Consider the following 17,166-nt stretch of genomic DNA (forward strand, 5'->3'; position numbering starts at 1 on the left):
AAAAAAAAAAAAAAAAAGCGAACTCTAAAACCTTTTGTAACAACCTGGATGGAACCATTCTCCTAAGTAAAGCATCGCAAGAATGAAAAAAAATACAAACACCACATGTACTCACTGTTAATTGGGGACTAATCAATCAATACTCATGTGCACATATGGAAGTAAAACTCAACAGAAATCAAGCAGGTGGGAGGGGGGAGGAGGGGATGGGTAAAATCACACTAACAGGTACAATACACTTGATTTGGTGATAGGCACACTTACGACTTTGACTTGAACTGCTCAAAAGCAATTCATGTAGCCAAAACATTTGTGTCCTCATAATATTTTGAAATAAAATCCATACAAAAATAAAGATAAGGGAGAAGTTGAGTGGAATCTGGCCAAGGTATAACATTAATCAGCTTCGAAGTTTCTAATAGGAACATTGATACTGGCATGTTTGATGTGCTATGTATCTAGAGATGGGACAGTAGATAAGTGGACAGTTTCTTTAAAAGCTTCATATCACACCAAACTCTTAACATTGGTTACCTCTGGAGTGTGGATTGAAGGAAAAGAAATGGGAGTCCTTTTCCTTTACATGTTTCTGTATTCAAGAGTTTTTATGTACTGTGTATGTGTTGCTTTTGTAATTTAGGAAGTTCTTTTTAAAACCTCATCTTAGTAACCTCAGTGGTCAATCAGAATATAATTTATTGTATACTTATAATGTACCTAGTATCTACTGCCTGTCTAGTGCAGCCCTGTTAGGGGAAGGGAGATAACCAAGAAATATAAGAGAGTCTGTATCTATAAAGAATTAAGTGAGTGAGGTAAGCATGTTTGTCTAATTTTTAATTGTAATAAAAATTCTTGCCACATACAGTGTTCCATTTGTGTGACTTTAAAATACATTAGTGTGCTTGATCACATGTGCTCGATTAGTTCCATGTGAACATTATAAGGTATATCATTCATAATTCTGATAACATGTCTCTGATTAACTCCATTTGTTTTGGGGGCCTTCATGATCAGGCTGGAACCATAAAATATAAATTCCATTAGTAGCATATCCCCCAATAAAAACAATTAGAATGTTAATAATGACTTTAAATTGTAGATAACATTGATAACAGCTAATTTTTAAAATTTGGTTGGAAGAACTGAATAATAGAGCTTTAATCAGACATCTTTATAATTACAGAAAGAACTGGTTATCTTCTTGGGCAGTGTTGCAGGGTTCATCTTTACTTTTTACCAAAACTCAAGGAAGTAGCACAAGTTGGGTAAGTATTTCTTCTCTTTGGAGGATTTATACATTTAAATTATGTGGATGGCATTGTTCTTGAATTTCAGGAAGTAATTTTCAAAGTGCTTCTAGTTACAGCTATCATGTGCAAATAAAAATAAATAAAATTTTCTTAAAGATGCATTTTGACTCATAAAAGAAAAAGAGGACTAATTAAAAGTCTAGTTATTTGTATTATTAAAATCAACAGATTCTGTTTTATCCACTGAACTGAAAGGTGGACTTATTACTTGGGCATTATAGAACAAATACATTTCTTGATTCATTTTCAGGATGTTAAAGCTTTTCTGTGTTTGTGACTCTGCTATTTCAGATATTTAGTTAGAAAATAAGCAGTAATGTGGCAAGCCCCACCTTGAATTGTGATCCGACTCTTAGATACTAGTCAGTGTGACTCATGTGTTGATGTCTATGTATTATGTCAGCCAGCTTTTAGAAGAAAAAGAAATGTCGTCATTGCTTGTGGGATTGTGAAAGTTTTTGAATATTTGAGTGCTTACTGTCACTGCTCCTCAGTTTGTAATACGAATACTAAAATTATAATTTGTGACATGCAATAGCTAACATATTTGAATGTTTCGCATGTATCAGATACTGTTCTAAGTGCAGAGGATTATGTATGTATTATCCCCTTAGCTCTGGGATAGCTCTGCTCTTCTCCCCTTCCCGTCATAGATGAGAGAATGAGGTATAAAACAGTTAAGTGACTTGCTCAGGGTCTTGCACTACTTAAGTGGTAGATCTGAGTTTAGAACTTTGGCATTTTGGCTTCAGAGTCCATACTCTGGATATTTGTAAAAATTTTTTGTAGTTTGAAGTGTTAATGCTCAAATAAAATTTAAAGTGAAATTATTCTAAATGTATTTGGTCTACTTCGTATTCTACCTTAACTAATATTTTCTTGTAATTACTGAGTTTCTTTAAAATTAACACAGAACCTGTGGATCTTATGTTTGATGAAAGAGAAATCCATTTATAAAATTTAAGCAAATTTTAGTCATCTACCTTTATAATGCAGCCATGTGACATTGCTCTGAACCATGAGTGCCACAGAACATGTTATTCCTTAGCTACTCAGATATGCCAGCCTAAAAATCCCGATGAATTGAGAATGAACCTGAACATTCTAGAACATTTCTTCTGTTTTGCTTTACTAATCCTTTAATTTGCCCCCTCTTCAGCCAGTGCAGTGGAAATAACCTGTGATATGCTTTCATATTAAAAGGTTGAAATTTTGGTTTGACTTAAAGTAGATTGATAATTATGTCTTTCTTCTTTTCCCCCTGAGATAAAGCATGTGATGCTTTTTTGTTTGCGTTCATGCATTTCTAGAAGACTGTGTCATTACTTCTTCCTTCCTACTTATGGCTCAACTTTTATTTGAAATTGAGTGAAGAAAATAAAACAAAAGGGATGGAGAAGCAATTAGAGATTAATAAGTAATAAAAAAAGTATCTGAAGAAAGCTGAATAATGGCCACTTATGTGATAATTACTGGTACTTATAGACTGAAGGTTATGGGATGTACAGATAAAATAAATAGACACAACGGTGGGGTAAGCAAGGCGCCGTGTAGACGGGCAGGTGTGTATGTACCTTAAAGAAAATAAGAACTAACTGCCTTTTACATTTAAAGATGGTAAACGAATACCCCCAGCACATAATCATTAGTATAGGATGGTTGCATTTTATTTACAGTTTTCTCTCTAGAAGATCTTTCATAATTTGGAACTCATGATTGAAACTAATACTGGCAAAGGATGTGTGTTATTTCTATCAGCTACAATTGTATTACTGTGTTCCCATCTGGCAACAGAGGAAACATAGTTTAAAATTCACTGAGTAAGCCAATTGTGAAATTGTTGAATTGTTAATGAATTTTTTTATTTTAGGGATTCACTATTTGAGTTTTTGCCTTTAAATGACAATGATTATATTATATTATTAATAATAATTAGGTAGGCATAATTAATAAAACACAGCCACAGTGTGTTTATAATCTCAGTAAAAACTAAACAGGCTGGGCGTGATGGCTCATGTGTGTAATCCCAGCACTTTGGGAGGCTGAGGCGGGAGGTTCGCCTGAAGCCAGGAGTTCAAGAACAGCCTAGTGAGATCTTGTCTCCAAAAACAAAGTGAAAAAAATTGGCTGGGTGTGGTGGCACAGCCCTGTAGTCCCAGCTACTTGGCAGGCTGAGGCAGGCGGATTTCATGCTCCCAGGAGTCTGAGGCTGCAGTGAGCTATGATCACCCCACTGCACTCCAGCCTGGGTGACAGAGCAAGACTTTGTCTCAAAAAAAAAAAAAAAAGGAAAAGATTAACCAGATTTAGGGTATGGTAAAATGCTTGGTTATATAATTTTAAAGCCTCAGACTGCCTTGCTTTTTCCCTTCCTACATTTTAAGGGAGTGAAAACTAATTTAAGTGTCCCAAGTAAAAGCAAGTAAGATTATTTAAATAAAAAGTGAGTGTGTACTTTAAATAAAAAGTATGTATAATGTATTTTGGCATAGACATTATTCATAAATATCAAAATTTGGTGAAATACACAAGATGCTGGTTAACTCTGGAATTCAGTTTGTTCACAAGGATTTGGAAGAATTCTAGCTTTGTTTCTCTGCTCAGTCACCAACTAGATCTATTCTAGGTAAAATGTATCCTGTTTATACTGTGGAATTATGTATTAACTGAGGATGAGTTTCTAAGGCTAAAATACAAGCCACATAACTGAAAATCACTTATAATGAAAACTGCTCCTGATTGTTTCTTAGGAAGATGCTATATTGAAGCTGATCTCTAACAGAGCGAATTTTTTCCTTTGGTGTTGGAAGGGATAGCTTTTCCTTCAGTTGAATTTGGATGGTTTACGTTAGGGGCCACATTATAGGAAAAGTATACATAGTTCTTTAAAAATTAGATTCACACTTAGTGCAAAAACCTAAGAGATCTACTTAAGAAATAGTAGGTTCAAATCCTACAGTCATTCCAGGGCATATGCTCATTTTACGGAATGTTGAGGAAAATCACAAATCACCCACAATATTTGAAGTTCTATATTTTTTTAATTATTCATGCTTGCATTTATTTATTTTTTGCAGAGAATGGATATTTTCATTTTGAAATGCACACATGCATGCAATTGTTCTATTTTATAAGATAAATTTTACATAAATGCTATATCATCAAAAGTCTAGTGAGCCTTTCCTTCTCCTTTGGGATAGATACCTTCTAGTTTTTTCTAGAAAATACTAGTTATCCGCTGAATTGTTTTATCAGTAACATAAACTTACAGTTGTTTTTTCACACCTCGTTTCACCTCAGAGATGTATGTATGTATACTTGTTTGTTCAACAGATATAAAAGCCTGCTGTGTTCTGGGCATTGTGTTAAGCTTGGGGGTTAGAAATAAATGGCATGGTCCCTGTCTTTAAGGCTTACGTTGTGGTGGGGAAGACTTGGCAAGGGGACAGTTACAACGTGACGTGATAGGTTGTGCTCGCTCTCAGTTTTCATTCATCATATTCCTTGAGTATTTTAAAAATCACCTGACAAATACTGGTAGTTATTCAAACATTCATTTCTACATGCTTTCAAATTTCAAAAAATAGTTACTTTTTGGGGCCAGATAATTATTTGTCATAGGGGCTATCCTATGCATGGTAGGGTTTTTAGCAGGTGGTTGACACCCCACCTGTAGTTGTGACAACTAAAAATGTCTCAGACACTGCCAGATGTCCCCTGGAGGACAAAATTGCCTCTGTCCTAGAGGATGGGTAAGGCAAGCTAGATGGTAAGTCTACTCCTAAGTGATAACTTGGAAAGTGATACCAGATGACCATTGCCCAGGAGGAAGCCCAGGGATTTCTGAGCAGGATGGCTGAGAGCCAGATGTGACTCCTCTCAATTACAAGTCTTGGGAATATAGGCTAAAACTAGTCTGTTTAAGATAAATTCTATAAAGCATTCATCTTAAAACTAAAATACGAGTTTATGTAATAACAGAGTCAGAAAGTATTCTGAATTAAATTCTAGGGCCTTTGCAAAAGTGTTTGTAAGTTTAGCCTTGCTTGTGTTGTGTGTCTGTGTGTAGAATTATATTTTTGTCCTGTCTGGTTCCATTGTGCTTTTCTCGTATGTGTCATTTTGCCATTATGCATTGTTATGACATCATCATTTTCTTCCCTTTTCCATCAAGTCCTTCTGCCAACAGGGCTCAGTCTCTGGGCTCTTGCTTTCGCTGCTTTCTTCTTGGAAAAACTCTATCCGTCGTCGGCCTGCTGTTGCACATGTAAAGTCTGATCCTGTTTCAGCTGTCACTGTATGTGTTCTTGTTGCATGTCCCTTGCCACAATAATTTGTTTTCTTTGCCATGAATACATTGGTGGGGAGGTGATTATAGTAAAGTGGGGCTAGATTTTGGAAAATAATAAAAAAATGTTGCCACCTATATTGATTGCATTTTTTTTTAGCATTACATATCATATCATTGTATTTATATTGAGTTGCTATATCTTATTTAGTTGGTTATCTCTGCTTATAGGTAACCATATACACAACATATAATGACAACAAATTAAATAATTGATTTTTGTCATTTTGTTAAATGTACGTTCAGGTTTTATAACTTTTGAGATATACCATTTCTGCTCAGGAAGTTATCTATGCACATCGTGTAGCTTAATGGTTAATTTGCCTTTTGAATGACAAAAGGTACTTAAGAAGGCAAAGACTTTGTAGAATACAGTTAAAATTTTTATTGTCATTTTTATTATGATTCTACTAATAAATTCCATATAATATCCCAAATTTTGCTTTGATTTCACTAATAAATTCCATGTAACTCCTAAGTTTTGTTTGGTTTTGTTATAACAAGTACATTATTTAAGTTCACACTGCTAGCTTAAAAGATGACCTAAAAGGGAACAGGTTAAGGCAAACTCTTTCTTAAATGTGAAGCTGCTGAGCAGAGTTTCTGATGTTGCAAATAGTAAGTCGTCACAAGCTTGGTGGGTGAGATCCGCTTCTAATGACAAGACTAATTTGACTTGAAAATATTTTAGCAAACAAAATTTCCTATATCAAATGTAGGAAATATTTATAACAAATCTTCATAATCTTTAGATTACAATTTAGCAGCCCTTAGATTTAAAACCTCCTAACTTTTTAATGCCGTAGGAATGGTATTTTATGTCCTTAGTTAACAGACTGAACAAATTTAAGTTAATGATGGCAAGATACAGAATAAGTATATATTGAACGTAAGTTTTCTACTATTTGCTAATCTTTTCCTCATCTAGTTAACAAACTATAACAGCTAGCTCTTTCCTTCTCAGTCCCGCGTGTCAGTTGTCTTCCCATTCTTTCTATAGTTCCTCTTTAGGTGGCTGAGGCTTTGTGGCATCTGACTCTAGGTATAATTTCTAACAAAGGCTGAATAAAAGAACGTGGGGCTTAGAGTTTTCTGTTTTCACAAGTCATCGTTAGTTGTTGACAACATAACTAGTCAATAAGGAAATAACTTCTGAAAGCACAAAATCAGATTTAGAGAGTTTATTAGTTAGATGGAAAGTGAACTTGGTATCTACCTGATGTTTTATATACATATATAAGGATATTGCCTTGCTTTTTTGAACGTGTCATTTTACATAGTCATATGCAGTCTAGGATAAATTCTAAGAAATGGAACTGATAAGCCAATGTATACATATGTTTGTAAATTTACAAATACAATATTACAATTTTCCCTTTCTAGGAGTTGTTCCAATTTACATCCCACTTGCATGAGGGCCTATTAATCTATAGCCTCACCAACATGATTTTGAATTTTTTTTTTTGCCTCCATTCTGATGGGTGAAAAAAGCTTTTATATATATTATGATGGAAGTTGAGCCATTTTATTCTCTTTTCTATGAACTGTGTATTCATATCTTCTAGACATTTTTCAATTTTAAAGTAGAAATTGTTATTTTACAATAGAGAAAGAGGAGTTTAAGATAATCTCCTATTTGATTTATCGTTGATAATATAAGATTGGTCTTAATTCTCTGTGAACAAACATGTATACATGAATATCACATAAAGGTTTTTCCCTTTTTCCAAAATGAAGTTTGGGAGTAATCAGTCCAAACCAGAGTTCACGGTGGACCTCAAGGGGGCGACAATTGAGATGGCTTCGAAGGAGAAATCCAGCAAAAAGAATGTACTTGAGGTAATAATTTTTTCCTAATATAGTTCACATACTTAACTGTGGTAATTGTATTTCTGTTTTTGAGTTATTTTGGGCAATAGTTTTTCATTGTGACTAGTTAAGGCAAGTTGGTGACTAAGTCAGATTGTATCATAATTTAAGAAAAAAAAGCTGCTGTATAAAACCAGCTATGTTTGCATAAATTACTGGAACTCAGACTATATATTACAAGCCTTTGCTTCACAGATCTTGCCTTTTCCTAGCAGCAATAAAAAGGACGTGGTTCCCTTTGCTTACCAAATCTAATATTAAAATACAAATTCAGGGAGTATTGATAATGGGGGAGGCTATGCATGTATGAGGCAGGGATCATATGGATATCTCTGTACCTCCTCAGTTTTGCTGGAACCTAAAACTGGTCTAAAAAAAATTAAGTCTTTTTAAAAAAAGTTAAAACTTTTTCATTTTGTCCTTTAAACCCCTCCACAGTAACGTATGATCCTGTATCAGTTATTTATTGCTGTATAACAGACTACCTCAAAACTTAGTGCCTTAACAAAAGAGCCATTTTGTTTGCTCCGTTTGGCCTGGGCTGAGCTGGGTGAGCCTTCTTCTGATCTCGCTTGGGACCATTCATGAGGCCTCCGTGGTCCAGTGGCTGGATTAGAGCTGGGTGATCTAAGAGGACCTCATTCACGTGTCTCGTGTTGGTGCCAGTTGTTGGCTCGGCCTCCTCCTTCGCAAGCTCTCTCACTCTCAACGAGGCTACCTCAGGCTTCTTCACAGCAGGGTCAGGATTCCGAGAGGGTGAAAGTGGAAGCTGCAGGGCTTCTCAGGGCCTGGACTTGGAAGTCACACGTTACTTTCAGTGCATTCTGTTGGTTAACACAGTTCAGAGTCTAGCCAGGTATTCAGGGTTGCGGGGAAAGAGTCCACCCATAGATAGGGGAGCAACAAAGTCCCATTGCAGAGGGGTGTGTGTAACAGAGATCCGGGGAATTTTTGGTGTGTGTTTGTAAACAGGCTTCCAGATCCCAACCTCACGCTACAGCCTCACGTCTCAGCTCTCTCCTGCCTTGTTGTCTCAGCGCAAGGCTGTCTGGCTTAACTGCTGTTCTCCAGGCAGAGCCCAGGTTTTCCTGCTTGTCTGAGTTTTACTCTTTATCCTTCTGCCTTGAGTACTGACCTGTGCCTGCCAAATGTTACTGTTCCAAGACTCATGGCAAACATCCCCATAGCAATGATGCTACTTCTTTATTTATACTTTGTAAACAGGATTTATTTCAGTGTGCCTGGGTTATCACCATTTGTAAATGATTCTCCCCACCAGAGGATTACAGTGTTTGTTGTTTTTCCTTTCAATAAGAACCTCTAACAGAGGAGAGTATCTCATGTACAGTGAACGTTCAGTATTGGTTGACTGGCTTGACCAACTCTAGAAAGATCATGAAAGGAAGTCACTGTTTCCTGAATTAGCCTGGCAGTTTCAATAGGTGGTTCAGAATAAAAAGGGTTCCATGGTCAAATAAATTTGGGGAGCAGTATGTATTTTATTCCTGTCTTAGAAAATTGCAGTGTACCCTAGAATATCAAAAGCCTGAGAAGTCTTGAAGGAGAGAGTCTCGTTACATTTTCTTCAATCCAGTATTTTCCAAATTAATGTCATATTACTTTTCTTAAATTTATTTTTTGAGGAATACCTTTTTAAAACTTTGTTTGGGGAACTATGTTAGAGGAATATGTCTCTCAGTGTTGTTTGGGAAACATTGCCATATGTTCCTCTAGGGAAAAAAAATCAGTTATCAGAAAATGGGAGAAATGCTTTGCACAACTGCCTCAAAATTCTTCCTAAAAAACAAGTGTAAGAAACTTGAACCAAAGATATTGTACCTTAGTTATTCCTTTCATATAGAATAATACGTAATATTTTTCAATTCATGATTTGATGCTTAATTTAGTAATACTTCTGCCTGACAGGATGTGACAGACAAATGTCTGTCTTCATACTAATCCATTGTATTTACCTACCAAGTAGGAAATATTGAAAGTCTAACCCCCCTTTATGTACTCTTTTTTCTATATTTATTTTTTAACCAGAGACAACAGAAACAAATTTCTTGGGCTATGTAAAAATACAGATTTTATTTCTTTACAAATGCATTGTTTCAATTCTAATTTCAAATGTGCAGCTTTGTTACTTGAACTGATTTTTAAATGATAAACTATACTAGTTTCAGCAAGTTTCATGGCATTTGTATGATGGAATTTGGGATCTTAAATTATTACATTTTTATTGAGAATTTGTTACGAGAAACAACTTCATGTTTTATAAAATAACTAGTATTATTTTATACGAAAATAAAGGTTTTCCATAGCTGTGTAGTACTTTAGCCTTTCATCTCTTATCATATGCAGCACCTACTCTACTGGTGGTTTTATAAACTCTGAATTAAATGTATTCATTTATTTTGTTGCAAGCACAAACTATACTCTTTTTCTCCCCCCTTTTCTCTAAAGCTGAAAACTCGTCAAGGAACAGAACTGCTAATTCAGTCCGACAATGACACTGTTATTAACGATTGGTTTAAAGTTCTTAGTAGTACTATCAGTAATCAGGTATGTATTTGACTTAGGTAAAATTTTTACATCAGAGCTGTTTGTTTGGTTTTGGTTTTCTAATTACTTTTTGCATATCCAGATTCTAGTTTATATGTGAGAAGACACTTTATATATATATATATATATATATGTTTTAACAGAGATGGGAAAGACGGTGGTCAATTTAGAAATCCCCAGGGTCTGGCGAATGGTTTTTATATTCTCAGTTATATAATGTTTGCCGCCAGTGGATTGAAATAATGTTCACATCAGGCATGAGGCAGAAAGAAAGACTTCAAAATGAAGGGGCAACAGTGCCTAGTACATAGTATTTATTCGGTGACTGAATGCGTTGGAAATAGTATGTTTGGCGGAAGAGGCCCCGTGCAAAACTGTGGAATGAGTGAAGCTGTCGTCCCTTTGTTAGCACTTTTCTAGCGACACTTCTCTTGTTTTTCTCCCACCCCTCCACTCCCACCCTAAGCCCTGTCCCAAAGGTATTCAGTGCCAGTGTCTCTGGTAAATTTCTTATTTATATAACAACCACTGAAAAGGATCCCAAATTTATATTCTGCAGCTGTGTTAGCAAGAACAACAGTCAGCAGCTAGGGGCTTGGCTTCTTTATACTCTGTATTTGTCCTCTCACCACATGGGGATGAGGCTCCACAGTGAGGATCATGTTACGTCAGTGATGGCAATGAGAGATAATGCTTATGAGAAGCAAAAGGGAACTTCATGTCTTCTAGCAAATTAGTTGTGAGGCTATATATAAATTCCTCCTTTGCGGTTTGTGATATTGTGTGATATTTCTGAATTCTGTTCCTTCTTTTCCATTTATTCCTGAAACTATGCACAGCCCTTTATATCTTTATATCAAAATAAGAGTAACTTCCTAAACAGTTTTCCTTATTTAATCTCATCTCCTACCAATTCATTCTTAATGCCATTGCTATATGAAACTTCCTGATGTCAATTTTATAATCTTCTACTGCTTAGAAACCTTCTGTGACTCCCATTAAAATTCAAGAACCAAAGCCCAGTCTGTTTTCTCAGATGTACCTTGTACTCTACCCACTATGGGCTTTCAGCTCTAGTCACAGTAATCTGCTCGCCGTCTTGAAAGCAAGCACGCGTGCGTTTGTTCAGCAGCTACTGGTATGTGAGTGCCGGCCGCACTGGGGACATAGCAGCTCGCGGCCAGATGCTGCACCTCTCTGTGTGGAGGTCATAGTCACAGACAGGAGATCACTGGAGACAGATAACTGAACAGTCAGCATAATGAAGTGTGATGAGTGTTACGGCACTGCGAGTGAACAACAGGCTGTAGAGACTCAGATGACATAGCGGCTAACCTGCTGTAGTGGTCAGGGAGGGCCTTGCAAAGAAAGTGGTCTTTTGTTTTGTTCGGGTTTTTAATTGAGGTCCACAGGATCAGGGAATAAGCCAAGTGAAGAGACAGGATCCTATTAATGGCTGTGAAATTTTAAAATATATACTGTTTCCAACGTGTCAGAAGATACTGAGGACTAAATGTAGCAGATGTGAAGACCTCTGCAGGGAAAATTACAGAACTTTATTGAGAGACATTGAAGAAAACCTGGTTAAATGAGAAGTATAATGAATTAATAGATTCAATAATGTAAGATATAAATTTCTTCCAAATGATTTATAAATTCATAGATTTGAGATTTTTGAATCTCATTTAAAATCCCAGTAGTTTTTCTGGTGGGAATTGACAGACTTACTCTGAAATTCATATAGAAATGCAAAGGGCTAAGGATACCTAAGACCTTTTGAAGAAGAAAGTGAAAGGACTTCCTCTATCATATGTCAAGACTTTATAAAGCTATATTAATTAATACAGTGTGGTATCCATCTAAGGATAGACATACAGGCTTGTGTGACAGAGTAAAAAACCAAGAAACAGACCCAAATACCTATGGATAATTGATACCAGATATAGCACAGTAGAGGAAGAATGAGCTTTTCAGTAAATGGTGCTCTTGTGTAGCTGGAAATCCAAGGAGAAACTGGAACCCTTCTTAACATCATATACAAAAATAAATTCCAGGTGGAGTAAAGACTCAATGTGTAAAACAAAACAAAGTTTTTATCTTTGAGAACTCACTTCAGTTTTTTAACCTGTAAAAGGGACCTTGGTTAGGCTATAGATGAGCTCTGGGATTTCTTTCAATTCCTAACACCCATGAGTCTGGCGTGTAAGTCTTATGCTGTTGTTATAGTATATACCGTTGTCACGTCCATGAGTAGGAGTCTTACACTGCTATCACAGAATGTAACTGTATCCTGTTTTATCACCATTGATTATAGCCGGACCTTTTAACTGTTACTAGCGTCGCAAATATGCAGTTGATTAAAATGAGGCAAGATTGCCCTATCATCAGTGTAAATTCATTATCCTGTGAATTTTCAGCGATAATTTGTTTTTTTTGGAAATTAAATATAATGCTATCTGGGGGGAAAAGATATTTTAAAAGATTTATCAAATGTCTGAATCATACATACAGTTTGCAAATTAGTTTCTTGAAATCATTCACAAAAGTCAGTTACCAGTCATTGTGAGAATTAATCCTGTTCCATCTAAAGTAATATTAGGAGTAATGTGTTTGGGAAATGTCTAACCACTAGGCAGTAGAAACCGATGAAGCAGCTGAAGAGGAGATACCAGATTCACCAGGAATAGAAAAGCATGATAAAGAAAAGGACCAGAAGGAGCCTAAAAAGCTTCGTTGTAAGTTCTTTTTTTGCTAATGGTTTGAGTGAGCTTGTTCTCTTAGCTTTTCAGAGATTTAAAATAAATATATAAAAGCTGAGTGTAATCTGCAATGTTACAAAAAAGTTATATGATTAACTAACTGCAATCTCAGTGTATCAGTACTCTTTCTTCTTGTCACCTCATTATTCAGCCTCCTGGGATGCACCCCTGTGGCATCATACTAATTTTAAGATATTGTGATGCTTCAGGAGAAAAAATGTAGTGCCCTTGAGGCCTCTAGGAAGCTGAACTTTTTTGATTTAAAAATATATAGTTACTGTTAAAGATTCTACACAGAATGGTAAATATTAGGAAGTCAAAAGTCATGGGATATTTACCATAATTTCCCGCTGGACGTGAGGCAGCCGTCTGTGGACTAGGATGTGTCTGTGCGTGTGCATAGACTCCTGTGTTCACAGCTCCAGATCGTATGTACAGAAAGGAGCAGAGCGAGCGCCAGGAGTTTTCAAAAAAGCATTTTCTAATGTCGGCCCCTTGTGAGTTACATTGTTTAAATAGACCATTAGCTGTGACTCTGCACTTTGTTCCACCTGTTTTAACAAATCCACGTTTAACTGAGAACTCTTCAGCCCTCAAATTAACTGATCAGTTCTGGTTTTGTTCTCCTACTTTCCAATGAAGTTTAGGCCTGTTACTGACACTGTTACCATGTAGCAATGTCAACACATAAATATTTGATTATTCTTTATTAATACATTCTTTGTGTTATCAGCTTTCCCCAAATACAGTTATTTTCAGTATATCTTTTGAATTTTTGATATTGTAGTCAAAAAAGAAAGGACTAAAGGCAATGTAGAACATTTTCCAGATGATCCCAATCTTAGCTCAGAGTACAAACAATTATGATGAGACTTAGCTTAAAGTACCAATAGTTACGGTGGCTATATATCTCTCTATACGTATGTATCTCCAGACTCCTAGTTCATTAAGGGTAGAAATTTTTTTATTTGCTTTGTGTTTGATGGATTTTTATTTTTTGGTAGTCATTTTACCTTCTAAAACTAACAGTCAATAAAGATAAATAGTATTTATGAAATAATGAATGTGTTTATATAACTTAGCCATATCTTGGCCCATATACCAAAGAAGGTACAGTTGCAGTCTATTTTTAGTGATAAAAATGAAATGTTTGGTTTATATAATAACTTTTAAATTAGGTCTGTGTTAGTGTGATTCTTCATGTTAAACCATATTACAGTTAAAAATAACTGAATTTGTACTGTAATTTTGACATGAAGTTAATATGTTTTGCATGCTAGGTGGAAAAACTTTTATCAAAAAATTTTTGTTTTATGAAATGCTTAATATCTGTTTGTCTTAAGCAATGAAAGTATCTAGCATAGATTCTTCGGAACAGAAAAAAACCAAGAAAAACTTAAAGAAGTTTCTTACACGACGCCCCACTTTGCAAGCTGTTCGTGAAAAAGGTTATATTAAAGGTTAGTAGAAGAAGTAATGTTTATAATAATGAATGTTTGCCAAAATCAGAAATAAGACGTTTCAAATTAAATAGCAGAAAATTTTCAAAGAGTAAAAATGTTCTCTCATTCTTTATTGATAAAGTTTTCAAGTATACTGATTAAAAGACATGTAAGTAATTAAAATTGATTTTTTAATGCACATGTAAAGTTTATTTTAACTAAAGCATTGAACAGACACAACAAACTAAATTTTTAGAAACCTTATATTAGAGGAGCTACATGGATATGATGGGTGGCAGAGTTTTAGAATTTGTGACAAGAGTTTTAGTTTCAAGATGCAAAGATCAGAAGAAATTAGAAATTTTGAATGAACTATCGCTAACAAAGTAATAGAAAAAAAATGAATGAATAATTCTTGATTGTTTGCCTTTGGCTCTCATTTAAGGTAGTTATTAATTAGTATAAGGTGTTTTTTTCCTAATTAGTTTATACATTTGTTATTTCATTTATAAGCACCATAATATACTAGCAAGATTTTTTCTTAATAGGAAAATATTCTTTAAAATCATTTATACTTGTATATGCTTTTAGTTCTTAAAAGCATATTTAATTTCAAAGGTAAAATCTTCCAATACGTGATTCCAAACGATGATATTTATTCACAAATAAAGGTAAAAGTAATATAATATGTATATATTATGTCTCTGATTATGGGACCATCACCAGAACATCTGTTTGCAAAGCATCTAAGTTAAAATCCACAACTAAGTTTCATTAAAAAGATACTTAAGGCCGGCTTCTGTGGCTCACGCCTGTAATCCTAGCACTCTGGGAGGCTGAGGCGGGTGGATTGTTTGAGCTCAGAGGAGTTTGAGACCAGCCTGAGCAAGAGCGAGACCCCGTCTCTACTAAAAAAATAGAAAGAAATTATCTGGACAACTAAATATATAGAGAAAAAATTAGCCGGGCATGGTGGCGCATGCCTGTAGTCCCAGCTACTCGGGAGGCTGTGGCAGGAGGATTGCTTGAGCCCAGGAATTTGAGGTTGCTATGAGCTAGGCTGACACCACGGCACTCTAGCCGGGGCAACACAGTGAGACTCTGTCTCAAAAAAAAAAAAAAGATACTTAAGACTTCTGGGAAGAGTTCAGCTAATTAAGTGATTGAAATTAGCAACCTTAAGAGTTATGGATAAGCAGGTACTCCTGAATAAAGCATACAAGTTTGCATGAGTTTAGAGCCATTTTTTAATTAAAAAAAAAGCCTGAAAAATAAATGAATATAAACTACTGTTAATTTGTTCACCAAGCCTTTTCATTGAGAAATAGAAACTGTTGTCACTTTACAGCCTTATTCAGCATTCCAAATATTTTGTTTATTTTCCTGAATGTTTAGCCCTAATGTGGAATTTCAAAACTGTTGGGTTGAAAGATTAATAGAAGAGCCTTTGAAATATATTTTGTGAAATCAAATGTTGGCACATGATGGGCATGCATATGCTTGTTTAAATAGTTATAAAAATATCTACTAAGTGCTAGGCATGAGGCTAGAGGTGGTGTGAACACCGACTGGTGTTCAGGAGCTACACAGTCCCTGCCCTTGTGAAACTTACGCTCATGGCAGAGGCAAGGAAGATAATTTCAAATAGTGACAAATACTAAGAATCTAACATGGTGATAAAATAGAATGGAATTGGGTTTTCTTAATCACAGGAGTTATATAAGTTGGTGACATTTTAGTTGAGACCAGGAGTGATGAGAAGGAGCCAAATTTGGGGGACAATTGCTTTCTGTAAAAGGGAGAAAGCACAAAGCTTCTCAGACAAGAATGAGTTGGGGTGTTCATGGAGTTTAGTAAAGAAGGAGAACTGTTTAAAGTGGGATTGAAGAGTAGGCACGAGGCAGATCATACAGGGCACAGGCCATGGTAAACGAGGCCTGGACACTCTGCATGTTTTCTGCTGCACTCTGAATGGTTTATTTAGCCTTTTCATGAATTAAATTTTAACAAAGTGGTTCATTTTTTAAAACAAATTTTTTTCAGATCAGGTATTTGGATCCAATCTTGCTAGTCTGTGTCAGAGAGAGAATAGCACAGTGCCAAAGTTTGTGAAGTTATGTATTGAACATGTTGAAGAACACGGTAAGAGAATGATTTTGATTTGTCTTTTACATTAAGCAAACCAGCTCGTTGTTTTGCCATCAAAATCCCTAGAATTTTTGTGATTTTGAGTGATGCAACCAGAAGTTCCTTACAGTCTTAAGATGTTAAGAAAAGCATTTTGTTTGCAAAAATCTTACATGTTTGCACCTGTTTCAAATTAAGACCTCTGCAGAGATCTATTGAATGTTTAGTACTCATGGTTAATTAAGTGTATGGTATTCTTTGAAGCCATTTGGAGTTGACATTTGCTTAAAATGAAGATGGTAGTAATTGTAAAACTGAGTTTATTAAGAAATGATTTGAAAGTGTATGAGGATATTGTGTCTACTTACTAAGAGAAAGTTCCTTGTTATAGTAAAAGCAAGATGTCATTTTCTGTAAAGTAAGACAAACTAATTTCTTTTTTGGTTAATTTTAACATCTATAATGTTTATACTAGTTTTATATAAGCTAACAGTACATTGACTGTAATCATGTTAACGTATATCTGTATATCATCAAAAATTTTGTACAGTTAAAACACATAGGCTGGGCGTGGTGGCTCACACCTGTAATCCTAGCACTCTCACAGGCTGAGGCAGGAGGATCACTTGAGCTCACCAGTTCGTGACCAGCCTGAGCAAGAGCAAGGCCCATCTCTACTAAAAATAGAAAAAATTAGCTAGGTGTGGTACATGCCTCTGGTCCCAGCTACTCAGAATGCTGAA

General features: G+C 35.4%; 1 protein-coding gene across 6 annotated transcripts in view; it reads left to right on the forward strand.

The window, feature by feature from the left end:
* ARHGAP12 (Rho GTPase activating protein 12) overlaps positions 1-17,166 on the forward strand; it is a 137,124-nt gene that overhangs the window by 116,043 nt on the left and 3,915 nt on the right. For all 6 annotated transcript variants that reach the window (XM_012654897.1, XM_012654899.1, XM_012654901.1 and 3 more), the window contains 6 exons: positions 1,187-1,268; positions 7,399-7,500; positions 9,997-10,095; positions 12,728-12,830; positions 14,198-14,314; positions 16,340-16,438. In XM_012654897.1, coding sequence (XP_012510351.1) covers positions 1,187-1,268; positions 7,399-7,500; positions 9,997-10,095; positions 12,728-12,830; positions 14,198-14,314; positions 16,340-16,438 — 602 coding nt within the window. The remainder of the gene's footprint in view (positions 1-1,186; positions 1,269-7,398; positions 7,501-9,996; positions 10,096-12,727; positions 12,831-14,197; positions 14,315-16,339; positions 16,439-17,166) is intronic.

The sequence above is a fragment of the Propithecus coquereli genome, unplaced genomic scaffold (assembly GCF_000956105.1).
Source record: "Propithecus coquereli isolate 6110/MARCELLA unplaced genomic scaffold, Pcoq_1.0 Scaffold45, whole genome shotgun sequence".
NCBI classification, from domain to species: domain Eukaryota; kingdom Metazoa; phylum Chordata; class Mammalia; order Primates; family Indriidae; genus Propithecus; species Propithecus coquereli.